The sequence below is a fragment of the Macaca mulatta genome, chromosome 7 (assembly GCF_049350105.2).
Source record: "Macaca mulatta isolate MMU2019108-1 chromosome 7, T2T-MMU8v2.0, whole genome shotgun sequence".
Taxonomy (NCBI): Eukaryota; Metazoa; Chordata; class Mammalia; order Primates; family Cercopithecidae; genus Macaca; species Macaca mulatta.
Window position 1 is genome coordinate 36,957,811 of NC_133412.1, and position 27,846 is coordinate 36,985,656.

A 27,846-nucleotide genomic window follows, 5' to 3' on the forward strand; every position below is an offset into this window, starting at 1 on the left:
TGATTTAAAAAAATCTCAGAATTGACCGGGCATGGCGGCTCACGCCTTTAATCCCAGCACTTTGGGGGGCCGAGGCAGGCGGATCATCTGAGGTCAGGGGTTCAAGACCAGCCTGACCAACATGGTGAAACCCCGTCTCTGCTAAAAATAACAAAATTAGCTGGGTGTGGTGGCGCTTGCCTGTAATCCCAGCTACTTGGGAGGCTGAGGCAGGAGAATTGCTTGAACCTGGGAGGCAGAGGTTGCAGTGAGCTGAGATTGTACCATTGCACTCCAGCCTGGGCGACAGAGTGAAATTCCTGTCTCAAAAAAAAAAAAAAAAACCTTTGAATTTTATTTTTTTTTGAGATGGGAGTCTTGCTCTGTCACCCAGGCTGAAGTGCAGTGGTGCCATCTTGGCTCACTGGAACCTCTGCCTCTTGGGTTCAAGGGATTTTTGTGCGTCAGCCTCCTGAGTAGCTGGGATTATAGGTGCCCATCCAGCCAATTTTCATATTTTTAGTAGAGACAGGGTTTCTCCATGTTGGCCAGGCTGGTCTTGAGCTCCTGACCTCAAGTGATCCACCCGCCTTGGCCTCCCAAAGTGCTGAGATTACAGACATGAGCTACTGTGCCCGGCTGAAAATTTTAAACATATATTCAAATAACAATATGGGTATAATGAATTTCATTTACCTATTAACTGAGCTTCAACAACTATCAATGCATGGTCCATTTTGTATTACTGAAATCCATCTTTCTGCCTAATTATTTTTGAAGTGCTAAATGCCATTTCATTAAAAATTTTAGTAGTAAGCATTGATTTTTTAATCTTTTGTGTTCTCATTTAACTGCATATAGTGTGCATGTAGATGAGTAGTAGCAGGAACTTATTTATTTTATTACTTTTTGAGATGGAGTCTTGCTCTGTCACCCAGGCTGGAGTACAGTGGCGCGATCTCAGTTCCCTGCAACCTCCGCCTCGTGGGTTCAAGCCATTCTCTTGCCTCAGCCTCCTGAGTAGCTGGGATTACAGGTGCATGCCACCACGCCCAGTTAATTTTTGTATTTTTAGTAGAGATGGGGTTTCACCATGTTGGTCAGGCTGGTCTCGAACTCCTGACCTCGGGATCCACCCGCCTCAGCCTCCCAAAGTGCTGGTATTACAGGAGTGAGCCACTGCGCTCGGCTAGCAGGGACTTATTTAAAGGTGCTTAAATAACTAACTGCTATAAATGACAGCTTTTATTTTCATGTAGTCTAGTTTTATAATTTGGGCGGTTTTATACTCAGTTTTCCTCCTGATTGGACTTTTGGTCCTGGAAAGGTGAATCCGTGTCTGGGTCTTAATTTTCTTGTGTGCTGAAAGAGGAGGTTGAAGTCACTGGATCATCTTTGAGGTTCCATTCAGCTTTGAAAGGTTCTGATCTCTGATCATGGGTTAGCATCTTGGCCAGTAAATTCTGACAAATGTTCATATGTATGTTAACCTGAACTCCAGGCTCCAGTTTTCATTGGAATTTGAATTTCCCTGATCTGGGCTTTCTCATTCCCATAATTACATCCCTAAACCAGTCTGATTTTAACTTCTGCCTGGATACTCCTATCTTTCCTGCATGTTTCAGCTTTGTTTCATGTATCTCCCATCCTCAAAGACCTCGAAAGGCCTTTTGATAATTTCCTTGCCCAGCTTTCAAGGCCTCCTGTAATCTGCTCTCATACTAACAAATCAACTGTATTTTCCACTTGAATCCAAATTTCATAAATAATGTTACAAATTGCTTCCCCAGTTGATCCAGATATATCATTTTAAACATATGTACCTTTAAAATGTTCAGAATTTTACAATTAGTATAAATTTGTGATCCAGTCAAAACTGAAGGCAACAAATCAGTGTGTTGTGAGTGACGGATCATCTACCGAGAGGAAACACTTTCTTTCTCCCCATGTAAATGTGAATCATAATAAGCCAATCAGTCATCAGTCTGGCATGAAGCCCAAGGAAGAGGCTATTCTTTGTTCACTCTTTGGGTGTTAAAATAGCAAATAGCTGTGAACCTAGAGGACTGACTACACTATCAGAAAAAGCTCAGCTTTCTTTTCACTCGTAATCTTGAAATAAGTGAATTAATGGATTTCTTCCTCTTCCACATTAATAGACAACTAAGATTCCTTTTTTAAATTTTGCGGTACATGTGCAGGATGTATAGGTTTGTTACATAGGTAAACGTATGCCATGGTGGTTTGCCATACCTATCAACCCACCACCTAGGAATTCAGCCCAGCATGCATTAGCTATTTTTCCTAATATGCTCCCTCCTGCTATGCCACCCCCCGACATGCCCCAGTGTGTGTTGTTCCCCTCCCTGTATTCATTGTTCAGCTCCCACAAGTGAGAGAACATGTGGTGTTTGGTTTTCTTTGCGTTAGCTTGCTGAGGATAATGGCTTCCAGGTCCATCCATGTCCCTTCAAAGGACAGTTCCTTTTTATGGTTGCATGGTATTCCATGGTGTGTATATACCACATTTTCTTTATCCAGTCTATCACTGATGGGCATTTGGGTTGATTCCATGTCTTTGCTATTGTGAATAGTGCTGCAGTGATGAACATACGTGCATGTATGTGTACTAAAATGATTTATATTCCTTTGGGTATATACCCAGTAATGGGATTGCTGGGTCAAATGGTATTTCTGGTTCTAGATCTTTGAGGAATCAACAGGCAACTAAGATTCTATCACTGAAACCTGTGGCCAGCTGGGACAACCTGATACATGCACTTGCTGTGACCCTTTTAATTCCAGTGGTTTGAGTAACACTATGGTAAGATTGGAAGACACACCACAGTGCACGTGTCAGTCATGTGATGTGTAAGCAATAATTAGAAGTGACAGGAGGAAATGCCAGGCTTTGACTTCTGCTCCTCTGCCCAGGCAAAAGTGGAAGTGTATTTATGTATGATGTCTACGCTAAATATGAAAACTGGTTTCAATGGATGAAATGTAAAAATCCTAGGTGTATTCCATACAGGTTACCTAAATGAGTACTGTAACATTATAACTGACTCAACTTCGGTCAGCCTGAAACAAATACCTGTCCCATCACAGAGATGGTCTCCCACTAAATAATGCTGAGCAAAGCTCTAGATACAGAGCACTTCGTAATACAGAGCTATGTTTAAAGTCTGGGCTGGGTGCGGTGGCTTATGCCTGTAATCCCAGCACTTTGGGAGGCCGAGGTGGGTGGATTACCTGAGCTCAGTTCTAGACCAGCCTGGGCAACATGGTGAAACCCCGTCTCTACTAAAATAAATTAGTCAGGCATGGCGGCATGTGGCTGTAATCCCAGCTACTCAAGAGGCTGAGACAGGAGAATCTCTTGAACCTAGGAGGTGGAGGTTGCAGTGAGCCAACATCGTGCCACTGCACTCCAGCCCAGGTGACAGAATGAGACTCCATCTCAAAAAAAAAAAAAAAAAAAAAAAAGGGAAAAGTCTGGATTGAACTCCATATTCTACTCCAATAGCAGTTTTCTAGTCTGTGTGCCTGGCATATTTGGGTTTAGTAAGCATTTGTGAGAATACTATTCAAAGGTTAGCTGTAATACAAAATAAACGTATCTGAATGATTATCCTGCCCTCCTCTGGGAGAAGCATGTATTACTGTCTCTGTTCTCAAAAAGGTTTATATTCTGTCCTTTATTGTTTTTTCATGAATTTTTGAGACAGAGTCTCACTGTCACCCAGGCTGAAGGGCAGTGGCATGATCTTGGCTCACTGCAACATTCGTCTCCCTGGCTCAAGTGTTGATGCTCCCACCTCAGCCTCCCAAGTAGCTGGAACCACAGGCACGCACCATCATGCCTGGCTTTTTTTTTTTTTTTCTTGTAATTTTTAGTAGAGAGGGATCTCATCATATTGGTCAGGCTGGTTTTGAACTGCTGAGCTCAAGCAATCCACCTGCCTTGGCCCCCTAATGTGCTGGGATTACAGGCGTGAGCCACCGTGCCCAGCCTTTTCACGTATTTAAATCACTCATTTGTAAGAGGTCAGAAAGGAAGAAATACGGATTACACTCAAGATACAACTGGGTTTAAGTTTTGGAGGATGGGTAGGATTTTGATGCTGACAGGAAAGGCATGAAAACTGGAGGAAATAGCAGAAGCAAACATTAAAAAATCATAGGTCTCGTTGGTTTCTTTCTCAAGCTTAACTGGAGCAGACTATGTAATGGGTAGTAGTGGAGGTCAGGAAGGGAACCTGGAAATACATGCATAGAATGAGCTGGAGGATGAAACAATTTTATTTTCGTTGTAAAGACAGTCTATGTTGATCAGGCTGGTCTCATCCTCCAGCCTCGGCCGCCCAAAGTACTGGGATTACTTACAGGTGTGAGCCACCAGTACCTAGCCAAAAAGTTTTAACATGAGAGTCAAGGCCTACAGTGGCATGCTGACTAACAACTGCAGGGGCATCCAGGTAACAGCAAAAATCTTGTACTCCAATTGGGTCAATCCAGTCAACCACGTAAGAAACTCCTCACCTAGGGTCAATATGCTACTTCTGTATTTCTGCAAGCACAATCCACTGACATAAAGGCTAATGTATCATGTACATGATAAAATGTATGAAGTTTGGAGCAATATGGTGAGTTGAAATAATTTACCCGTCATGTGGTGGTGGGACTATTTTGTTGTTTTTTTTCCCCCTTCCTCATGTTACCTGGTCTAAGAAGGAAAGTTGTTTGGTTTTGTTTTTGTTACGATTGTCTAACTTTTCCTTATCAAGTTGTACTTGGGTTTTTTATACCAATGATTAACTTTGGTTTTGTATTTTAAAAAGCAAGGGATTTTCTTAATAAAATTCCATCCAGAATTTGGTTTTGCCCCTGCTGATGCTTTCATCAGGTAAAGTTGCAAAACTAACATGACTTTATTGAAATTAAGCATTCTGAAAGAGCATCATCTTCCTTGCAAAGGAAATGAGAAAATGCATTATCTAATATCTTCATATTGCTACCTTAATAGTATCACCAGTTACTACTCAGAGTTTTAAAATGAGTTTATTAAAGAAGGTTCTTAGGAAGGCAACAACTTTTGTCATTAAAAAAAAGTCTTTTTTTTCATGCTGTATAATAAAGGTGATGTAAGAGGCTACAGAGTTATAAGTTTCTACTGGAATTCTCTGGTATAGCACAGTGTAGTCATTTCTGCAATTCTAGAATAAATAAAAAGTCTCTTCTATGCTTCTCTTCAAAAGCAATGAGTAACAGAAGATGGCATAAAAAAGCCATATTTTTTCTATTCATTCTGTAGTATTGGAGCCAGTATCTAGGAAACAAAAGAGAAAGTAAATTCAATTTAATTTTAAAATTAACTATTTTAAGACTAATAGTGGTGGTGGCTTGAGGGGTGGGGAAGAACAGAGGGCAGGGTTAAAGAGGGAAGCTGACAATGGAAATATCTTGAGAACTTCTTTTAAGCAGATATAAAGTTGCTTAGCTCCTCATATTCATACTAGAGTAAAACCAAGTTGAACTACATTTGGTTCATGTAATTGTTATATAACACTTTTTTTCTTTTACACAGAGTCACACTGTGTTGCCCAGGCTGGAGTGCAGTGGTGTGATCTCAGCTCACTGCAGTCTCCACCTCTCAGGTTCAAGCAATTGTCCTGCCTCAGCCTCCCGAGCAGCTGGGATTACAGGCGGACGCCACCACTCCTGGCTAATTTTTGTATTTTTAGTAGAGATGGAGTTTCGCCATGTTGGCCAGGCTGGTCTCAAACTCCTGGCCTCAAGTGATCTGCCCGACTTGGCCTCCCAAAGTGCTGGGATTACAGGTGTGAGCCACCGCGCCTGGCCTACTGTCCCAAACCTCTAACACTGCATTCTTTTCTGCAGATATAAAGTAAATAGAATACAATTTTTTTTTTTTTTTTTTTTTGAGACGGAGTCTTGCTCCGTCGCCCAGGCTGGAGTGCAGGAGCCGGATCTCAGCTCACTGCAAGCTCCGCCTCCCGGGTTCACGCCATTCTCCTGCCTCAGCCTCCCGAGTTGCTGGGACGACAGGCGCCCGCCACCTCGCCCGGCTAATTTTTTGTATTTTTAGTAGAGACGGGGTTTCACCGTGTTAGCCAGGATGGTCTCGATCTCCTGACCTCGTGATCCGCCCGTCTCGGCCTCCCAAAGTGCTGGGATTACAGGCTTGAGCCACCGCGCCCGGCAATGGAATACAATTTAAGCTTTCTTTGAGTCAACAATCTTCTCACTGAAGATCAATTACTACACTATGAAGCGAGAGAAAATCCTTAAAAACTACTGCAATAAACAAGGCCGATCTGCTACTCCTCATCCACTGAACTTTGGAAAACAATCTTGTACAGTAAAGAGCAACACACACTAAGGACTACCAGATGGGAGCTCCTATCAGTAAAATACATACCTTTACATGGATTCTTTTGATATTATACATCAATATTTATTTTGTTCAGAAGCTTTATTTACTGACTTTTTGGTTCTCCGGTATGGTTCAAATGACTGAAACTGACACTACTACTAATCTACATCGGTTCTGTCCAATACAGTAACCACTGGCTAGCCATATGTGGCTAATTTCAAATATAGAAATGTTATGATTCAGGATACAGCACCACCTTCACAGGACTTTTAAAAAGACCCAAATATAACACTGTTCCTTGCTGTAATGACAAAGATGTATCTGATGACTATAATAAAAAGTTACTATGCCCAAAGTTCTTAGAATGATTATTCCTAGGTAACCTTCTGAACTATAACAAGTCACGAACAGTAGCGTTGCTAGGTTCCGAGACTTTGTGGCATCTGGAAGAGACTATTTCTTTAAAAAGGGCTGAAGGTGTAATTTTTATGTAGCCACTAAAAATCAGGCTTAAGTGCAGGGGCTCAGGTGTGTAATCCCAGCACTTTGGGAGGCTGAGGTGGGAAGGTCGCCTGAGCCCAGGAGTTTCAGACCAGCCTGGGCAATACAGCGAGACTCTGTCTTTAAAAAAAGAAAAAAGAAAAAAAAATGGCTTAAGGGTAGTAAACTCAGTGAAAAATATATTTACAAATGTCTACATATACATACATTTTTGCAAAAGAACAATAGGCTATATAATATTCAATAGGGTAGTTATAACACCATCAGGTAGTGTTGTAGAGAATTTCTTCTACGTGCTTTTTTGTATTCTCTACATTTCTTCAGTGATTAGCCATTTCTTTGGAAGTGCAAAATACATAAAACAAATCCAACTCAAACAGGGAAATGGAGGGTATTACTTTCTACATATCTTTTGCTTTTCAAAACTCCCTCTCAAAGAGCAGCAGTCTTTTCTATTCACTTTCTAGACTAGCTGCTCTTAAACACAAATGGTTCAGATTATGAAGTATATTTAAAATATACTTAGCAAAAAGGAAATAACTAATCATGAAACAGAAATTAGAGGTTTAAACACAAATGGTTCAGATTATAAAGTATATTTAAAATATACTTAGCAAAAAGGAAATAACTAATCATGAAACAGAAATTAGAGGTGTATAGCTTTTGAAACATTTAAGGACCTGAAGAAGTTCCTAGGTCTGGTGTGAAAAGTTCACTTGCACATGTCATATTTAACAGATTAGATGAATATTTACCATCATGACTCCAAAGTTATTACGGTTAATTAAAATCCTGTTTAAAATAACTCTTTAAATCTACGGGTATCCAGCAACATAGAAACCACAGGATTGTCAAAATTCTTAAAGGTGTCTGAAAAGTCTGATAAACACTTAAAATTTGTAACGGAAATAGGGAAGAAATACTTATTAATTTGCTTATTTTTTTTTCCCCACACAAATCCAATCTGTGTAAGTAGTCTATGTGTCATTTGAAATGTATCCACCTAAAGTCAGTAAGAGCCCTGTTTGAGATACATAATTCAGAATTTAGCTGAGATAGAAGCCTGGGCTGTATCTGGGAATTGATCACTAGGCCATTTTCCCCCTTAGGCTTTCCATATGGATGCAGATCTTATAAAGGCTCATAAAAACAAGGTTTCAAGTAGATTTGCTTTTACAGAAATAAGGCAAGCACTTACTTTTACCATCACAGGCTACAATTTTCACTTTATCCACTTTAATAAGTTCTGTCACCTCTCTGAATTCAACATCATTCAATACAAAAGTCCACACATTATCGCAGAATCTGTACGTATTTAGAGAGCCCTTTAAAACAAAACATTTAGAAATACCATGAAACGTTTTTTCCCCTCACATTTTTCTCCAAAGCAATTTAAGAGATCTTGGCTACCAAGAACATAATTGTTAATAAGTTTAATGCTTAAGATTTTCCTTAACTTTAATCCCAGCTACTTAAAACAAACAAACAAAAAGCCAGACAAATTTGCAAAGGGAAGAGTTCAAAAATATTTTAGTTGGCACTCTATTTTCAGTCTCCATTGCAAATTACTTACCTGAAATATAAAGAAAAAATAAAAACTTGCATTTGGATTTCTACTGCCCTCATGTGGCTAAATTATGAAAGTTCATTCAAATTATTATGGAAATATTTGTTAAAAGTTACATATTTTATTATGTATGTTAATTCTCCAAATGTACAAAAGCAGGGACTTCCTAGAAACACTAAATTTTAATCCTGTGACTTGCCTCAAATGCATTACTGTATTAGTCACTATGTCTACAACACTCATTGTCCTGAGAAACTTATAATTTATTCATACATATTAAAAATTTTTTTGAGACGGAATCTCGCTCTGTTGCCACGCTGGAGTACAGTGGCGTGATCTTGGCTTACTGCAACCTCCGCCGCCCGGGTTCAAGACATTCTCCTGCTTCAGCCTCCTGAGTAGCTGGCACTACAGGCACCCGAAACCACACCTAGCTAATTTTTGTATTTTTAGTAGAGACGGGTTTTCACCATGTTGGCCAGGATGGTCTCAAACTCTGACCTCAGGTGATACACCCACCTCAGCCTCCCAAAGTGCTGGGATTACAGGCGTGAGCCACCACGTCTGGCCTATGTAATTTTTTTTTTTTTTTTTGAAACCAAGTCTTACTCTGTTGCCCAGGTTGCAGTGCAGTGGTGCGATCTTGGATCACTGCAACCTCCACCTCCCAAGTTCAAGCTATTCTCCTGCCTCAGCCTACTGAGTAGCTGGGATTGCAGATGTACGCCACCACACCTAGCTAACTTTTGTATTTTTAGTAGAGACAGGGTTTCACCACACTGGCCAGGCTGGTCTCAAACTCCTGACCTCAGATGATCTGCCCGCCTTGGCCTCCCAAAGTGCCGAGATTATAGGTGTGAGTCACTGTACCAGCCTATTTTAATATTTTTTAAAAATAGAGACAGGGTCTTGCTATGTTGGCCGGGCTAGTCAAACTTCTGGCCTCAAGCAATCCTCCCACCTTGGCCTCCCAAAGTGCTGGGATTACAGGTGTGAGCCACCATGCCCACGACACATTCTTCTAATTATGTTTTGTTTTTGTTTTTTTAAAATAGGAATATATACTTGAGCATCAAAAGGAAATTTTTACTTTTTTTTTTTTTTGGAGATGGAGTTTCATTCTGTGGCCCAGGCTGGAGTGCAGGGGTGCAATCTCAGCTCACTGCAACCTCTGCTTCCTGGGTTCAAGTGATTCTCCTGTCTCAGCCTCCAGAGTAGCTGGGACTACAGGCGTAGGCCACCACACCTGGCTACTTCTTGTATTTTTAGTAGATGGGGCTTCACCATGTTGTCCAGGCTGATCTCAAACTCTTGACCTTAGGTAATCTGCCCACCTTGGCCTCCCAAAGTGTTGGAATTACAGGCGTGAGCCACAATGCCCAGCCTATTTTTATTTTTTGGGATGGAGTCTCAGTCTGTTGCCCAGGTTGGAGTGCAGTGGCGTGATTCTGGCTCACTGCAACCTCTGTCTCCCGGGTTCAAGCGATTCTCCTGCCTCAGCCTCCCAAGTAGCTGGGATTACAGGCATCTGCCACCACGTCAGACTAATTTTTGTATTTTTAGTAGAGACAGGGTTTTGCCATGTTGCCCAGGCTGGTCTTAAACTTCTGATCTCAGGTGATCTGCCCACCTTGGCCTCCCAAAGTGCTGGGATTAAATGTGTGAGCCACCACGCCCAGCTGGAAATTTTTAAAAAGAATGTGATGAAAGTCATGCATGGACACTAGCAGAATACAATTAAAACCTGAGATATACACATGCACACATATAGTCACACAGGAAATTTAGTACGCAACACTTAAAATGCCTAAAATCTTCAACTCAGAAACAAACCACCAAGCACAAAAATGCTCCCTGCAATATTATTATAATAGCAAAAACTGGATTCAATCTAAATAGTCTATCAAGTGAGAATGATTAAGGAAACTGATGGCTATGAATGAATGAATGTAATAAATGAATAATTACTGTGTGCTAGACTATGCTGGCCTCTGAGGATACAATGGTAAGCACAGGTCCCTGCCACTGGTGAGCTGAGTTTAGCAGGGAGATCATTAAAACAAGTAAATACATAGTATAACAGTGCTATGAAAGAGTAAGTGAGTGGGTACTGTGAGTAGAGCAAAGGCACTCAAGGGTATGGAGGACACAAGGCAGACAGCTGCTCTCAAAAAGTGAAGTTTAAGTTGAGTACTAAAGAATAAGAGTCAATGGAGAGGAGGGATAATGGAAAGGAAGACAAACACTTGGAATGGGGTGGTCAATTCCAGAAAACAGAACACATCAGGAGGTCCTAAGATAAAGGAGAACCTTGGAAAACCTTTGCCCCATCCTAATGGTACTGGGAGGTCAGTGAAAGATTTTAAGCAGAAGAGTCTGATCAGATTTGCAGTTTTGGTAATGACATAAAGAATGGATTAGACAGGAGTATGACTAAAGGAAGTAAGACCAGCTATGAAGCTGATGTCTGTTAGCTGCGTGAATCAGAGAGGTGAAAGTGGCTTTACTACAGTAATAAAGGGATCAATAGAAATGGAGAGACTTTAAAAGGTAGGACCGATAGGAATGTACATCTATAAATATGGTGGGGTTGGGGAACAGAGAAATCCACAGTAACTCCCAAGTCTCTGGCTTGAATGTCAATGCATTCACAGAAAAAGCTGGTTTGGGAGTAAAGTTAAATTTGGAACTTGTTGAATTTCAGGTATATCTAAGTCATGATGTCCAATAAGTAGTTGGAGTATAGCAGAAAGCATGAGAACATGATATTCACTTTAACCAAAGCCAGAGGGTTGGATGAGACCAAGGATAGTGGGGGCACTCTATAACCCTAAGAAATACCAACAATTAAATGATAAGCAGAGACAGAACTACAAAGGAGTCTGAGAGTAAAAGGCCAGGGAATAGGAGAAAAGCTCACACAGTATGGTTTCAAGGGAAATAGGGGTTTTTAAAAAAGAATAATCAATAGCATTACAAATGATGCATTAGATTTAGCAAAAATAACTTGGGAACAGCAATTTCAGTGGAGTGATAAATACATGGAAAATCACCCATGATGAAGGGAAAAAGACACAAAATAGTAAAGCTATAAAATATATCTGAAAATTAGATCTGCTAGTTTGCTACAGTCTCAGCCTGTGGAAAGCTAAACAGCTAGATGCCAAACTCAATGTTCATTTCCAGCATTCTGAATGTGTGTGTAATCCATGATCTTAAGAGTGTGTATATTACTGGCCAGGTGTGGTGGCTCACACCTGTAATCCCAGCACTTTTGGAGGCTGAGGTAGGAGAGTCACTGAGGTGAGGAGTTCAAGACCAGCCTGGTCAACATGGTGAAACCCCTACATAAATATAAAAATAAGGCAAGTATGATGTTGGGTGCCTGTAATCCCAGCTACTTGGGAGGTTGAGGTTGGAGAATCGCTTGAACCTGGGAGGCGGGTGTCACAGTGAGGTGAGATCACGCCATTGCACTCCACCTTGAGTGACAGAGTAAGACTCCATCTTAAAAAAGAAAAAAAAAAAGAAGTGTGTATATTACTTTCTTTTTTTGAGACCGAGTCTTGCTGTGTTGCCCAGGCTGGAGTGCAGTGGTGCGATCTCGGCTTACTGCAACCTCCACCGCCTGGGTTCAAGTGATTCTCCTGCCTTGGCCTCCGAATAGCTGGGACTACAGGCATGTACCACCACCACACCCAGCTAATTTTTGTATTTTTAGTAGACACGGGGTTTCACCATGTTGGTCAGGCTGGTCTTGAACTCCTGACCTCAGGTGGTCTGCCTGCCTTGGCCTTCCAAAGTGCTGGGATTACAGGCATGAACCACTGTGCCTTGCCTTACTTTCTCTTTTACAAAATGTGTAGTCTTTTATCCCTCGCCACCCTCCTACCCTTTCCCCAAAGTTCGTTCGCAAAGTCATATCATTTTTATGCCTTTGTGTCCTCATAGCTTAGCTTGCAGTAAATTACTTTCATTTGATAATGTTATGTAAATAATTTAAAGCAAGTCATTGGGATTTATGAGCCAGTATGTGAGTATTCACTTTCAAATATAAATAAAGCATTTTAGATGTAGACTGGAGTGAAAAATCTTACATATCATATGCTGAAATTCCATTAGTTGCAGTTTAAGTTTATATACTTCATTTATTTTACTGCAAAAATAAAATGCTACAAATCTTGACTGAAAGATATTAAATAAAAGTTATGAAATGCCTTCCAATTGTAGATGAAAATTAAGTTGACAATATCAAAGAGCACATTAGCTAGGTAACTTTTGAGCCAACAAATGTTTTTAAAAAGTTAAATGTAAGAGATTAATCTTTTTAGAATAACTTGAACTAGAATCTCTAACATGAAATAAGATTTAAATCTTTTTAGAATAATTTGAACTAGAATCTGTAACATGAAATAAGCTTTTCTGTATACAATTTTTAGTTATTTAAATATCTTGCTTTTTTACTCTCTTCATTTGAAAGTCAGAATCCATTCAGTATCTCTAGTATAAAAACTACATTTATATATGTATATAGTATATATACACATATAGTCTATAATTATATAATTACAAACATTATATAATATATACATGTCTTTCAGTTTATATGTGCATATATTATATAATTATAAATATTATATAATTTATATGTGTTTATACATATATACATATATAGTTTTTTTTTTTTTTTTTGGGGCAGGGTCTAGCTGTGTCACCCAGGCTGAAAGGAAATGGCATGATCATGGCTCACTGCAGCCACAACCTCCTGGGCTCAAGCCACCCTATCACCTCAGCCTCCCAAGTAGCTAGGACTACGGGCACACACCATCACACCCAGCTACTTTATTTATTTGTTTGTTCGTAGGGACAGGGTTTCACTGTATTTCGCAGACTGGTCTTGAACTGCCCTCAAGTGATCCTCCCGCTTTGGCCTCCCAACCCGCTGGGATTACAGGCTTGAGCTGCCTGATAATTATAATTTTCAAAGTGAAATTTTTAATTCTTTAAATTCAAAAAGTTCCTTCTATAAGTAGATATTTGGCTTTGGTCAAATATTACTTTTAACACTTAATCATTTGGCCAAATTGTATCTTCAATGCACTTTTAATAAATACATTTTTGGTTTACATGTATCCACAACCGGGCAACAAGTTTTTGGGTTTTTTTTTTTTTTTTTTTTTTTGAGATGCAGTCTCATTCTGTCGCCCAGGCTAGAGTGCAGTGGTGTGGTATTGGCTCACTGCAACCTCCGCCTCCTGGATTCAAGCGATTCTCCTGCCTCAGCCTTCCAAGTAGCTGGGACTACACGCGTGCACCACCACGTCCGGCTCATTTTAATAGAGACGAGGCTTCACTGTGTTGGCCAGGCTGGTCTCAAATTCCTGACCTCAAGTGATCTGCTCGCCTCAGCCTCCCAAAGTGCTGGGGTTACAGGGCATGAGCCACTGTGCCCAGCCTAAAAGAACACCTTAAAAGTTATGTAATAAATGTTTGTTATAGAAACATCAAAAAACAGTAAAAAGCAAACCTTCAGTTTTGTTAGAAGGGCTATTTTTCTTGATCACTAAATCTTATTTTTTGGGGGTATGGCATTCAATCTTTCAATGCTTGTTTAATTACTGTCAACACTGTAAAGTTTAAATCTTTTAAACTTTAAATTTTAAACTTTTAAATTTTAAACACTATAAAAATCTTTTAATGCTTGTTTAATTACTGTCAACACTATAAAGTTTAAGTAACCATTACTTTTATCTATGGGAATATGTTCTCCCAAAAACATACAATGGCTCCTTAAAAGCCTACTTATGGCCGTGTGGGGTGGCTCACACCTGTAATTCCAGCACCTTGAGAGGCCGAGGCGGGCGGATCATGAGGTCAGGAGTTCGAGACCAGCCTGGCCAACATGGTGAAACCCCATCTCTACTAAAAATACAAAAACTAGCCGGGCGTTGTGGCACGCGCCTATAATCCCAGCTATTCAGGTGGCTGAGGCAGAAGAATCGCTTGAACCCAGGAGGCAGAGGTTGCAGTGAGCCGAGATTGCACCACTGCATTCCAGCCTGGGTAACAGAACAAGACTTCGTCTCAAAAAAAAATAAAACAAAATAAAAGCCTAGTTATACATACCACTTCAATCTGAATTTTCTCCCTAAAAATTAATTCAGTTCAAGCTCCATGGTACATATATTTAGATTTTTTAACTAATAAATTAAAACATATAAATGATTAAAACCTTAGCTCTCATACTTAAGAGGATTTTCTCCTATAATACTCTACTAAATAATTTCACTTATATGGAACCCATAAAAGGATTTAAAACAAAAACAATTTAACATGCTATATAGAACTATTCTATTTTTGTAAAGGATGCTTCTCACTGCTAGGTCAGCAAATTATAAACGAAAAATATATACTTAAATTTGATCGAGCAAAATGGCTCTGAAAATTAGATATTTCTAACTATTATCTCTTTTGTCTCAGCCATATGCTACACTAAGCTAAACAGAATGTCATTTGCAAACATTCTGGACTTAAAATTGATCAAGTTGGCTATAACCCAGGAGTAGGGTGATAAAAGCCTGAGCTAGAATAGCAGCAGCAGGAAAATAAAACGAAAGAATGGACAAGTTCTGATCAAGGCTGAGAGCAATTATATATATAGCTTTTGGAAAACAGACAAAACTTACAAAACACTGTGCAAGATAAATGTAAATGTCAAATTACTTTAACTGTAGCTAAAGAAATCCAAACTAGAAACCTACAATAATACACCTAGAAGATGACTAGTTAGGCGTTGTGAACTACATTGCCTCTGATAAGTAGTCCACCAAATTTCTTACTAGAGCAAAATTTATGTATTAACATAGATCATCTGGGCAGACTTCTGCATATGGGTGTATTAAAAAAACACAAACTAATTTTGGCAGAATCATTACTGTTAAAAATTCATGGATCCACTGGTCAAATTATATAGTCTTGAAGGCATATTTTACTCCAGATAATTTTTTGGCACATGAAACTGATACATGAGACTTATTTAAGTCAAATGGGATTTTGTCTATCTTGTTCATCTCTGAGTATCTAGAACATGCCTGGTATGTTATCTTTTCATCTCTGAGTATCTAGAGCATGCCTGGTATGTTAATAGACACTCAAACTGTTTATTGAATGTTTAAGTACGAAATAAAGTAGGCAAATGTTAATTAATGATCAAATTTTGGTTGTTAACCATATTTTAACCTTCTTTTGACCATATTTATTTAGGTTATGCCTTATAATACAATATAAGCATAGTTAGATAAGTAATAACCAAACATCATCATATACTATATGAGTCCATCAATACCATAATGTGGTAAAATTCTTTCTGTTGCACCATGACTCTTTCAATGGGCCCTTAATCTGAAGTTATCAGGAAATTGAGAGAGATAATTTTATCCAGCTTTGGATTACTACTATTCAAAGTATAAGTGACTCAAGTGAGACCAAGCTACCAGAATGGACTGTTATCTATCACTAGAGATCAGGTTTTTTATCAGCCAAGTTACCTAAGAGTAGGAGGGAGGCAACATGAAGTTTCTAGAAATAACTCTACTTCCCTGGAATGGGGAAAGGCCAGAGTTTGAAAACCATAACAGCACCTTGGGGATTACTCTGCCACTTACCTTTAATCCTGCAGATAATATTTCAGGTGTATGGAATCTCAGTAACTCTTCAGGGAAGGTAGCCAAACATACAAAGGCTGATTTATGAAACAATGAAATAAAAATCTAAAAACATCTCTGTATCTCACATTAAGTGGACCAACTTAGTGTAATATATAGTTGATTGAAAAGTATAATTTAGTTATTATAAAACAAGTTCCAAAAACTGATTAAAGCCACCTCTTCCTATGATTAACAAATACGTAGGGGTCCTAAAAAAAAAACCCCACTGTTTTACCAACCATTGGTATAGGCTTCTAGATTTAGGAAAATATCCTTACCCTGAAATTGACTCTGTTCCTGACCCTCTGAGCCAATGCTGAATTTATAGCCTTATCAAACTGAAGTAGAACTTGAAGGGCAAGTTGGGGGGTGATCTGTTGAGACTGAGAAAAGGTAAAGGTCATAAATCCGCTTAGGGAAGAACATTAAAGACAAAGTAAATAAAAATATACAAATTATCATCTAAAATTTAACTGAGGTTAACCAAAGCCTCTAAACTAGAATTCCTTTATCTCCTTTGCCATAACTGATGAAGCAGCAAAGCTTGAAGATATCTTTTGTACTATCTCGACACAAACAATCTTGAAAAGAAAACACGCAGTGATGTTACAAAGCCAGAACAAAACTTTGTCTTTTTTTTTTTTTTTTTTTCCTTTTTTGTGAGACGGAGTTTTGCTCTTGATGCCCAGGCTAGAGTGCAGTGGCGTGATCTCGGCTCACCACAACCTCTGCCTCCCGGGTTCAAGCGATTCTCCTGCCTCAGTCTCCCAAGTAGCTGGGATTACAGGTGTGCGCCACCACACCTGGCTAATTTTGTATTTTTAGTAGAGACAGGGTTTCTCCACATTGGTCAGTCTGGTCTCTAACTCTCGACCTCAGGTAATCCACCTGACTTGGGATCCCAAAGTGCTGGGATTACAGGCGTGAGCCACTGTGCCCAGTCGGAAATACTTAATATGTTTTTATTTGGGAGAATTATATAGAAGGGTTAATTTTCTCAAAATTGAAATATAAATTCAGACTTGTAAATCTCAGAAGACTTTATTAAACTGGATAAAATTACCTTAAAGCTAAAAAGAATTATGACTTTCTTCCCTAAATTTGCGAAGGGGGAAACCAACAATCTCAATTTTGTAGAACAAAAATTTCTGAAGATTTAACTTTATTTAGAGGCAGGGTCTTGCTCTGTCACCAAGGCTGGAGTGCAGTGGTACCATCATAGCGCACTTAAGCCTCAAACTCTTGGGTTCAAGAGTTTACTCAGCCTCCTGAGTAACTGGGACTATAGGCAGGCGCAACCACACCAAACTAATTTTTTTATTTTTTGTGGAGATGGGTGGTGGCTATGTTGCCTAAGCTGCTCTCAAACTTCTGGCCTCAAGCGATCCTTCCACCTTGTCCTCCTAAAGTGCTGGGATTAGAGGTGTGAAACACTGCACATACCCAGATTTAGTTATATTTAATGATACCATTCAATCATATTTTGTGTCCTGTTGTCAGGACAGTGTAATAAACAAGAATTTGAGGTTATTTGATCAGTGTTACTGACTTGCTGGGTCAAACAGTCCAAGATATTTTACCTCATATCTCTTTGCTTAAGTGATATGACAAGAATTACTGTAAACCCATCTAGATAAAAGTGTTTTGATTTTTAATTCAGTCTCCCACCTGTATGAGCTCATCTAGGCTCTCCTGAAGACTGTTTCCCAAAGTGGTATTTCTGTATAACTGATATGCCATGGCTTAGGAGGAAGAATTTGCTTTTCTTATTCAAGCTTGCATTGATGTCCTAAAAATTTAATATAAAATTGTTAAAAAAGATCATACTGTAACATCATAAATTATGTATATAATATCATCTACTTCAAATATTCTAATATAGAACTAGGAGAATGCTTAGAGGTTGCAAATTACTATATAATCATTTTAGAATTACAAGGAATAGCTACAAATGATTTTCCAGTTTATTTCCCTGTGATTTTGACATAGGCATTCATACTCCTTTATGCAGTATAGATGTTATATTTATTAAAAAGTCTTTTCCATTTCCTTCAAATATCTGCCTTCTGACTTAGTCTAGAATTTTCCATGTACTATCCTTTCTACCTGCTGTCAAGTCACTGGTAAAATCTGCAGCTCATATTTGCATGTCTGCCCCTTTATTTTCCTGTTCTCTCTAAATTCAGTATTCACAGAGTGCCTACCAAGAGGATGGCACTGTGACAGGTTCCAGGGAGAAGATGATGATTAAAGACACGCTCCCAAATCCTAAAAATTTATACGCTAAAGAATGTAACATACATACAAAAAGATTCAATTCAGTATAAGAACTGTGATAAAGATACAAAGCATACAATAGAGGCTGCCTGTAGACTGAGCTGGCTCAGAAAAGCTTCCAGGTTCCTTAAGCTAGACTTTAGCCAAGCAGAGGAGGGAAGTCATTCCAGAGGCTGACAGAATAGAATAAGTAAAGCCATGGAAGGATGAAATGTTTGTAGGGAAAAACATAAACTGTTCTACATTATCAGGGCATAAGTATGAACAGGGAGTGGCAGGAGATGAAGCTGAAAGAGACAGCATAGATGGAATTGTTTGGCAGGATAGGAGCAAAGAGTGGGGAGCCACTGAAGCATTTTAGTCAGGAAAGGTCAGACAGCTGGGCTTGAGTGTGAGATTTAGAAACAGATGAGGGATGGGGGCTTGAAAAGGGTGGCAGCAGTACAGAGTAAATAAACATTTACTGAGCTTCCACTACACGTCAGGTGTAAGATCTTGACCTCATGGCATTTTCAGTCTGGAGATGGATGGGGGAAAATACATTTGAGAAGCAATCATCAGGTAAAACTCAGCAAAAAAAATGGGCAGCCATCAGTCCTTACATTTCATACCTTGCTAGCATTGGGTACAACAGATAATTTCTGCCTTCTTGAAACATATCTTTGGCTTTGAGACACTACTCTCAGTTCTCTCATGTCACTGGATACCACTGTATTTCTTATTTTCTTTTGCTGGTTCCTCCTCAGCTCCCTGACTTCTAACTGTTGAACTGCCCTAAGTTTTCTTGGGTCCTCTATACTCCACATACTTTACTCCCTTAGTTACCTCATCCACACTTACGGCTTTAAATACTATGTACTATCTGGGGATGACTCCCAAATTTGTATCTCCAGCCCTCAATTCTTCCTTTGTACCCATATATAAAACTGCCTGCTTGACACTGGATAAAAGTATCAAGTAGGTAGCTCAAATTCAATTTGTCAAAAACCATGTTCCTGATGCTACTCTTGCAAATATGCTGTCCTTAGTCTTACCTCAATAAACAGTAAATCTAGTCTTTCTGTAACAGCTCAAAAACCTTAGAGTCAAGAGTAACTTCTTTCTTTCTTACTTGGCATCCATCAGCCAACCTTTCAGCTCTTCCTTCTAACTATAGCCAGAATCTGACAGCTTCTACCATCTTCAATGCTATTACCCTAAGTCACCATCATCTGTCACCAAAGTTAATGTGATAACTCATGGTCTCCTTATTTCCACTCTTGCCTATCCCAACCCCACCCTCATAGCAGCCACACTAAGACTTTAAAACATAAGGCAAATCACATCACTGGTCTATTCAAAACCACCAATGGCAGCATCCCATCTCACTGAAAACCAGAGTCCCTGGTTTGGAAGGCCTATGTGATTTGGGCCCCCCAATACCTACTTCCCTATCTTCACCCACTCACCCTCCCACTCTGCTGTGGTCATAATGGTCCCCTGCTGTTCTTTGACATGAGAAGCATGATCCTGCTTGAAGGCCTTTGTGGTGGTGGTTCTTTCTCCTGACACTATTCTTCCCAGATACCTGCATAGTTCACTCCCTCATTTGATTCAGATCTCTGGGTCAAACATTACCTCATCAGAAAGGCCTTCTATAATCAACCTATAAGAAACAATTACCTCCCTTCTTCCTCACACTGCTTTATTTTTATTCATACCCATAACTGAAGCTGACACATATATGCTTATTCTGTCTCCATCTACTAAAATAGATGACCCAGTGAAGACAGGGACTTTTGTTCAGTTACATATTTACCAACTAGAACGACATATGTAGTATGCATTATTTGTTGAGTGAATTATTTGGTAGTATGTCAGAGTGCTAATATATTAGAAATATCTGAGTACGACACAAAATATTCCACTTTACTGAGGAAACTGAAGCAGTAACTTCCAGACTCACAGACACATCCAGCTACCTACCAATAGCTATACAGGTTGAGCATTCCTTATCTGAAATGCTGGGGACCTGAAGTGTTTTGGATTTTAGAATATCTGCAGCGTATATACTTATGGGTTGAGTACCCCAAATTCAAGCTCTGGAATGCTCCAAGAGCATTTCCTTTCAGTGTCATGTCGGTGCTCAAAATTTTGGATTTTGGAGCATTTTGGATTTGGGAAGCCCAACCTGTACCCATATACTCTGCCTTCCTGTCACTATAGTTGAACTTTATACCTATATTTCTCTAAATCCAATCCTTCTACCTTTGTATTAGGCATTGTCTTCTAGTTCACTCAAGGATATTGTTCTGACAATTCAGTTGTTACTTCTCTCCCTCACCTTCAAATTTTCCCTGTCTGTGGATCATTTCCATTAGCAAACAAACAGGTGGCTACTTCTTCCACCTTAAAAAGTAAAACAAAACAAAAAGCCCTGAACCCACATCCCCTGCCAGCTACACCCTATTTCTCAGTTCCCCTTTGCAGCAAAATCCCTTAGTTTTGTCTGTATTCACTGTCTCCCAATTCCTTTTTTCCCATCTTCTCTTAAGCTCATTTTTGCCTCTAGCACTCTAAGGAAACAGGTTGGGGAAGGTCATCAATGGCACTGCTAAAGCTAGTTCTCTAGCCTCCATCAGAATATTGGACACAACTGAGTACTCCCTCCTCTTTCGTAAAGGATCTTAGCTTGGTTTATGGAACACTGCCCTTTTTGGATTGTCCTAACTCACAAGTTCATCCTTCTTAATATTGTTTGCTGGTTGATCCCATTTTCCCTAAACTCTTAATATCACAGGACACAGTCCTTGGTCCTCTGCTGCTTTCTGTCTACACCCATTCCTTACTGATAACATTTATTCTCATGGTTTAAATACCACCGTTGATCATCCCCAAATTCATACAGCATAGAACTTCTTACTCCTGGATCTAGCTGCCTACTCAACATCTCTACTTGTTACCTTTTGCATCGTGGCTTAAATAACTCCATACTTCTACAAGCTTGGACAAACCTTTGAAGTCATCCTCCACTTCCTCTATCTCACTCACCATATCTAATTCCTAGCAAATCCTGTAAGGCCTACCTTCAAAATGCAATCAGAATCCAGCCATTTCTCACCATCTCCACGGTTTATCACCCTGGCCTGGGCCACTCTCGTCGTCATCTGGATTACTGCAAAAATCTCCTAAATGATTTCCCTGCTTCTACACTCACCCCTACACTCTAATCACAACTCACAGCCGCCAGGGTGATCTTCTAAAACTTCAGTTAGAACACACCTCTCCTCTATTCAAAATCTCCCATGGCTTCTATCAGCCTTTACAATGATCCGGCTACCCATGATCTCTGACTTTATCTTCTTGTCCCTCCACCCCCAAAACTCTTGCTCATCCCTCTCCAGATTCACTGGCTTCCTTGCTATTCCTCAAACATGACAGGCCTAAAAGCCTTTGTATTGGTTTTCCTATCTGCCTGAACGCTCTTCCTGGTATTTACTTAGCTAATCTTCTTAATTCCTTCAAGTCTTTGCTCAAATAACACCTACTAAATGAGGCTTAAACTAACCACCATCGTCTTTAAACTACCAGTTCCCACCTCCACTCTGGAACTTTCCCGTACTCCTTTATCTTTCTTTTTTTTTGATGGCACCATCACCTTCTAACACCATTATATATTTATTTTACATTTATTTTCTGCATCCACTAATAAAATGTAAGCTCCATGAGGGCAAAGCTTTTTCTTTTGTTCATTTAAGTAAACTAGGCGTCTAGAACAGTACCTGGCACACAATGGGAGCCAAAAAACAAAAACAAAAAAATCTGTTCAATAAACGAAGGCACAGAGCAGTAAGTATAATGTGTGTGTGGGAGGGGAGAGGGGGTTAAAAAGGGCAAGAAGTCCCAACAGAAAGATAAAAACTTTGCAAAGTAGGAATACAGAATCGTGCATCGCGTCCCATTTGACAAATTTAAGAGTTTATCTAGAAAACAGCTATGCGTTATTTAAACGTTTGTTAAAACTACTGATTTCAGTGTCCTTACATTCTTTAAAAATTCCTTGCGAAGTGTTCTAATCTTTTAGACGTGGTATCAGCCACAGAAATTTATTGTTCCCTTCTTGTTTTGCAGTTCAGAAAATTTTAAGTCTCCAAATTGGGAAGTAATTCGTCCTAGCATTTTTTGATTAAACCACCCAGTTTAAAATTCGTTCCTTTTGTCGGAGTTCGCACGAAGAAAGTTGGAAGGCAGACTTCAAACAACAAGCTATAAAGCACAGGAAGGAGACGTTTAAAAAATGCTCTCCGAAATTCGGCAAAACCCACAGGGCGCTACTGGATGCTTTAAGACATTCACCTGGCTGAAAACACGGTGGTTGGCTGAGGACCTCTCCCAGGTGGGTTCTGTGGGCGCCCCGTGGACGACGAGCTTCCCGCGCGGGACGCGACCTTCCCCGCCGCCTCGCCGCCCTTCTCCGGTGCCGGCCGCGGGGCCTTGCCGGCAACGGTCGGTAACGGGCCGATCCCAGGAGCGAACGGCCCTCAGAGACAACCCGACCAACGAACCCAGACTCCGAAGGGGCGGCAGGAAGCGCGGCCCTGCTTCCCTCCCTAACCCTGCCCTCCCTAACCCACTACCTGTGGGGAAGGCGCTTCCCGCCGCGGAGCGGAAAGAAGCCGCCACGAGCCTGGCAGGAGGTTCCTACTTCCCCGACCACCTCTCCAGCCGCCGCAGAAACCGCAGAACTGGGTGGCCGACCCGGAAGTGCTAGCGGAACCTGGAAGTGACACCCGCCAGGGGGCCGGGAGCCCCGCCCAGCCCTGCTCTCGCCCGCCACTCAAGCCTTGTCAGGGAAGGGCGTGGAGATGGAAGGAGGGGCGTTGGGCTGGAGCTTCAAGCCTTAAAGTGGTGGACAGGCGCACTGCTCGAGTAATTCACCAGGTTTAGTAAATCGTTCCTAAGGGACTTACAATTTTTAGAGACTAATCTTCTCCACTGTTAGATGCACAATTTAAAAAATGTAGGGCATTCATATTTCATGCCGGAAGTGTGTTCAGGGTAACACTGTTGAAGACCTCGCAGACGAATTCTGGAAAGATTATAGCAGGGGCCGGGCGCGGTGGCGCACGCCTGTAATCCCAGCACTTCGGGAGGCTGAGGCGGGTGGATTACCCGGAGGTCAGGAGAGTTCGCGACCAGTCTAACATGGTGAAACCCCCCCCTCTACTAAATACAAAAAAATTATCCGGGCGTGGTGGCGCATGCCTGTAATCCGAGCTACTTGGGAGGCTGAGACAGGAGAATCGCTTGTACCTGGGAAGTGGAGGTTGCAATCAGCTGAGATCGCGCCACTGCACTCCAGGGGAAACGAGAGCGAAACTCCGTCTCAAAAAAAAAAAAAAAAAAAAAAAAAAAAATTATAGCAGGGCATCTTCTTTACCCCTCGAAACAGGGCTGCAATCCATTTAGTCAGGCAAAGCTTTTAGTCTGTGACTGGTTCATAAATAATTTGGGAGAAGTTATATTTAACATTTGCATCTAATATGCAAGAGAAATACTTCAATATGAATTTCGAGTTTGCAAAATCACAAATTAGGTGTCAGGGTGCATGGTACACTGGCTTAAATGCAGCAGTAATGTGTAGAGCAGTTTATCCTACAAAATAGCTGAATGGTGATTAGAGTACATGCAAAAAAAAAAAAAAAACCCCAGAAAACATTTACCAGTGTTATCAGCTGGAACCTCTCAGCAGGTCTATGAACTAAACAAGTTCTTATTTAAGCCATGTTTTCATTTTAAGCCACTCATGGTTTCATCCTTGGCTTCCCCATTAATTTAAAAAAATTCTCAACTATGAAACACAAAAGTTTCACTATTGTTTTTATATTAAAATAAAACAGGCTGGGCCAGGCGCGGTGGCTCACGCCTGTAATTTCTGCACTTTTGGGGGGCCGAGGCGGACAGATCATGAGGTCAGGAGATGGAGACCATCCTGGCTAACACGGTGAAACCAGTCTCTACTAAAAAAAATACAGCAAGTAAGCTGGGCGTGGTCGCGGGCTCCTGTAGTCCTAGCTAAGCGGGAGGCTGAGGCAGGAGAATGGGGTGAACTTGGGAGGCGGAGCTTGCAGTGAGCCAAGATGGCGCCACTGCACTCCAGCCTGGGTGACAGAGCGAGACTCCGTCTCAAAAATAAATAAATAAATAAATAAATAAATAAATAAATAAATAAATAAAGCAGGCTGAACTCTCTAATCCCCAAAGAATAGAAGCACTCAGACTACAGAAAGGGAACCAAGTGTAGAGGTCTGAAATTGTTTAAGAGGTTTATAAGATAATTCAAAGCAACAATTTAGTAGCATAATGAAAGAAAAATGTGATAAAAAGACAAAGACCAACGTTCCAATTAATTTATTTAAATTCATTAATGTTGCAAAAAATATGATGTGCAACAAATCAAGACACAAGTTATATTCCTAACAGGTCAAAGAAAATATTACATCTCCTTAGAAAATCATGACCAACTATAGTATTTCTTACAGGGACCACATTAATATCTTGCACACACAGACATCAGAACTGAATTTCTCACAATGTAAAATGACAGTACTAGGCTGGGCAACATCATCCTAAGAGTAGGAAAACATCACAGTACATTAATTTTGTCTGAATGACAGCAATGAACTTGTGGTAACAAAAGTATTTTTGAAATAGATATCAAAGTGCGTTAAGGTCTTAACAAACTCTGAGTTGTGTTCTGTGCGAATAGTGCTCCAAGGGCTATGCAAGTCAGTGGCCCTGAACACCATCAATATTTACTAGTTAGGTTTACACAAATAAACAAGCAACTGTTAAAGGGACATTAAACTTTACAAAGTCCACATACAAAAAGTGCTGTGTAGAAGCTGATGAATTTTCCAAGTTCCTCCTTCGCCAAACTGCATAAAAATTTCCAAGTTCCTCCTTAGCCAAACTGCGTACAAATTTCAAAATGCAAATGTTTTCACTTCTTGTAGGATGTCTTAGAATCATATTTTATTCTAAGACATCCTATAAGCCTAATATCATTAATTTGAAAGCACAAAATCATTTTCATTTGGTGCTTAAGTGCTTTATGTGAACTTTTCAAAGCATTTTACTTAGTTCTCAAAACATAAGTAGGTCTACTATAAATTGTTGCAACATACTGTTATATTTAAATTTTATCGTCACTCCTTACTGTTAAACATGCCATACTACTTTAATTTCAATTATCATTTAGAACTTCAAAGGAAAGTTACATAACTGGGTCTCGCCACTGATCTGATTCTAAATTCATTCAGAATCTCAAGAAGGGCAGAGGGGGATGCTTGCCAGGTAATACTTTTGTATTAGCTTAGAACATTGAGTAGATAATACCCCACTTCCGTCACCAGTTGGCCTTCCCATTCAAGTCTAAGTTCTTGACTCTTTCTCCCAGCAACTCAAACTACACACTTCCTATGACCTATGACAAGACAGACTCTTTAACAGCAAAATAGGCCTAACTTGTAAGTACATACATTAATACCTTTTACTCTATCCCGCTCAGATTTGTGGTCCATTTCTCAAATGTCCATACAGGATTAGAGAAAAAAACAGGCATGAAAACAAAATAGAATGGTGTAGCAATCTCTATTTTCAGCTTATCTCCTACTCCCGTTTGCTTGAGCAAGTTTAACACTTCTCTGCATATAACATGGGAAAAGGAAGGATGAACCTACTGTCACATCTCTACCAACCTCATCAGGAAACTGGCCTGTTCTATCTGGTATGTCCTAATGCTAATTTATCACTTTAAGAAATATAAAAAGCCACTTCTGTATAAAACACATTTCCAAATTCCCTGAGCATTCACATAAATGGCCAAATAGAAAAGTTATACAGTCTTTTTAAAAGGCCTCTATCAAAAAGCAGATCTCTTACCTTTTTAAATTCTGGAATTATGGTTGAAAAAATTCTAGCTACAGATATATGCTTGCCAATTAGCATATTTCAGTATTCAGTGCACTTACTAGTGATGTCCATTCTGGAAGAGTAAATCAATGTTCAGCAAGAGTGAAATATGAAAAGGACACACGTGGCCAGGCGCGGTGGCTCACACCTGTAATCCCAGCATTTGGGAGGCTGAGGCAGGCAGATAGCGAGGTCAGGAGTTCAAGACCAGCCTAGCATGGTGAAACCCCGTCTCTACTAAAAATACAAAAATGAGCCAGGCATGGTGGCGTGTGCCTGTAATCCCAGCTACTCAGGAGGCTAAGGCAGGAGAAATGCTTGAACCCAGGAGGCAGAGGTTGCAGTGAGCCAAGATCGTGCCACTGCACTCCAGATTGGGTGATGGAGACTCTGTCTCAAAAAAAAAAAAAAAAAAAAAAAAAAAAAAGGACACACATACAGTGGCATATTAGGTGACAGCTATGTCTTTATCCCTTTATAAAGGTTTGCTTTCTCTTACTTCCTAGTTTTATCACTTTCCAATGACTCTGCTAGACCCTACTTAAAATCATATTTCTGCATATCTCCCTCCGAGTTAGACTGTTAAGCTTAAATTGTGGGGTGAACAGAACATCTTCCCTTGGTGCTTAAGAGTATGATCAAGCAGAACACAGAATCAAATTATTTCACATGAAAAACTTCTGACTAAAAAAGGGGCACTTAGAGCCTAGTGACAGAAGCATCAAAATAAGCCAGTTAAATGAGATCCACGATCCCAACAGAAAGATAAAAAGTACAATCACATATACTTTCACCTCAGTCAGTAATGGGAATTTTATTTATTTATTTATTTATTTAGAGACGGAGTCTCGCTCTGTCGCCCAGGCTGGAGTGCAGTGGCGCGATCTCAGCTCACTGCAAGCTCCGCCTCCCGGGTTCACGCCATTCTCCTGCCTCAGCCTCCCGAGTAGCTGGGACCACAGGCGCTGCCACCTCGCCCGGCTAGTTTTTTGTATTTCTTAGTAGAGACAGGGTTTCACCGTGTTAGCCAGGATGGTCTCGATCTCCTGACCTCATGATCCGCCCATCTCGGCCTCCCAAAGTGCTGGGATTACAGGCTTGAGCCACCGCGCCCGGCCAGTAATGGGAAATTAAAATGGAATAATATGGGAAAATGTTGCATAGCTATAGATTAGAAACAACAGACTTAGTAAGTGCTCTTCCTCTAACCTACTAGTTATGATTTTGAATCTTATAAAACATTTATTGTGGGTACATCTCTATACCAGATTCCATTCAGGTGTAGGTTAAAGCAGGTATCCGTTTAGTTTACTGATTCACAGCACCTCATTTTCATTATATCCCAGGTGTTATCACTGTTGTCTCTGAATTTTAATGGTTAACAGAACAGTCTTCTACTTTTTGAAAAAAAAACTCAGAAAAACATCACTTTTGCAACACTTATCTACCGTTAGGAGCAATGACTG

General features: G+C 40.2%; 2 protein-coding genes and 2 long non-coding RNA genes across 8 annotated transcripts in view; 1 reads left to right on the top strand and 3 right to left on the bottom strand.

The window, feature by feature from the left end:
- LOC144329902 (uncharacterized) overlaps nt 1-5,705 on the top strand; it is an 18,283-nt gene extending 12,578 nt beyond the window's left edge. The window contains exons 2-3 of the long non-coding RNA XR_013395640.1: nt 2,684-2,803; nt 5,567-5,705. This is a non-coding gene — a long non-coding RNA (uncharacterized LOC144329902). The remainder of the gene's footprint in view (nt 1-2,683; nt 2,804-5,566) is intronic.
- Nucleotides 5,012-23,175, bottom strand: GTF2A2 (general transcription factor IIA subunit 2). Of its 4 annotated transcripts, none has more exons than XM_015142347.3 (6): nt 23,044-23,175; nt 22,451-22,672; nt 17,819-17,939; nt 16,429-16,533; nt 8,076-8,202; nt 5,025-5,308 (listed from the first exon to the last, which is right to left on the bottom strand). In XM_015142347.3, exons 3-6 carry the CDS (start codon nt 17,888-17,890, stop codon nt 5,283-5,285), a joined length of 330 nt encoding a protein of 109 aa, XP_014997833.1. In that variant the 5' UTR covers nt 17,891-17,939; nt 22,451-22,672; nt 23,044-23,175; the 3' UTR covers nt 5,025-5,282. The 4 variants fall into 4 exon arrangements, with proteins under 4 accessions (NP_001244983.1, XP_014997833.1, XP_014997834.1 ...); XM_015142348.3 differs by having other exon boundaries at nt 22,763-23,175; NM_001258054.1 differs by lacking the exon at nt 22,451-22,672 and having other exon boundaries at nt 5,012-5,308; nt 23,044-23,156.
- LOC144329903 (uncharacterized) lies at nt 13,286-16,328 on the bottom strand. The gene is made up of 2 exons (XR_013395641.1): nt 14,490-16,328; nt 13,286-13,683 (listed from the first exon to the last, which is right to left on the bottom strand). It is a non-coding gene; the product is annotated as an uncharacterized LOC144329903 (long non-coding RNA).
- A 1,627-nt stretch (nt 23,176-24,802) lies between the features above and the next one.
- Nucleotides 24,803-27,846, bottom strand: part of BNIP2 (BCL2 interacting protein 2) — a 28,376-nt gene continuing 25,332 nt past the window's right edge. For both annotated transcript variants that reach the window (XM_001100604.5, XM_015142390.3), the window contains one exon: nt 24,803-26,528. The gene's annotated coding sequence lies outside the window, so the exon portion shown is untranslated. The remainder of the gene's footprint in view (nt 26,529-27,846) is intronic.

Excerpts from the sequence above, each read along its gene's own strand:
- GTF2A2 (NM_001258054.1), bottom strand. The coding sequence starts at position 17,890 with ATGGCATATCAGTTATACAGAAATACCACTTTGGGAAACAGTCTTCAG. Across the intron at positions 8,203-16,428 it reads GGAACAGAGTCAATTTCAGG|GGCTCTCTAAATACGTACAG; the intron begins GTAAGGATATTT and ends TTTGTTTTAAAG. Across the intron at positions 5,309-8,075 it reads TGTAGCCTGTGATGGTAAAA|ATACTGGCTCCAATACTACA; the intron begins GTAAGTGCTTGC and ends TTTGTTTCCTAG.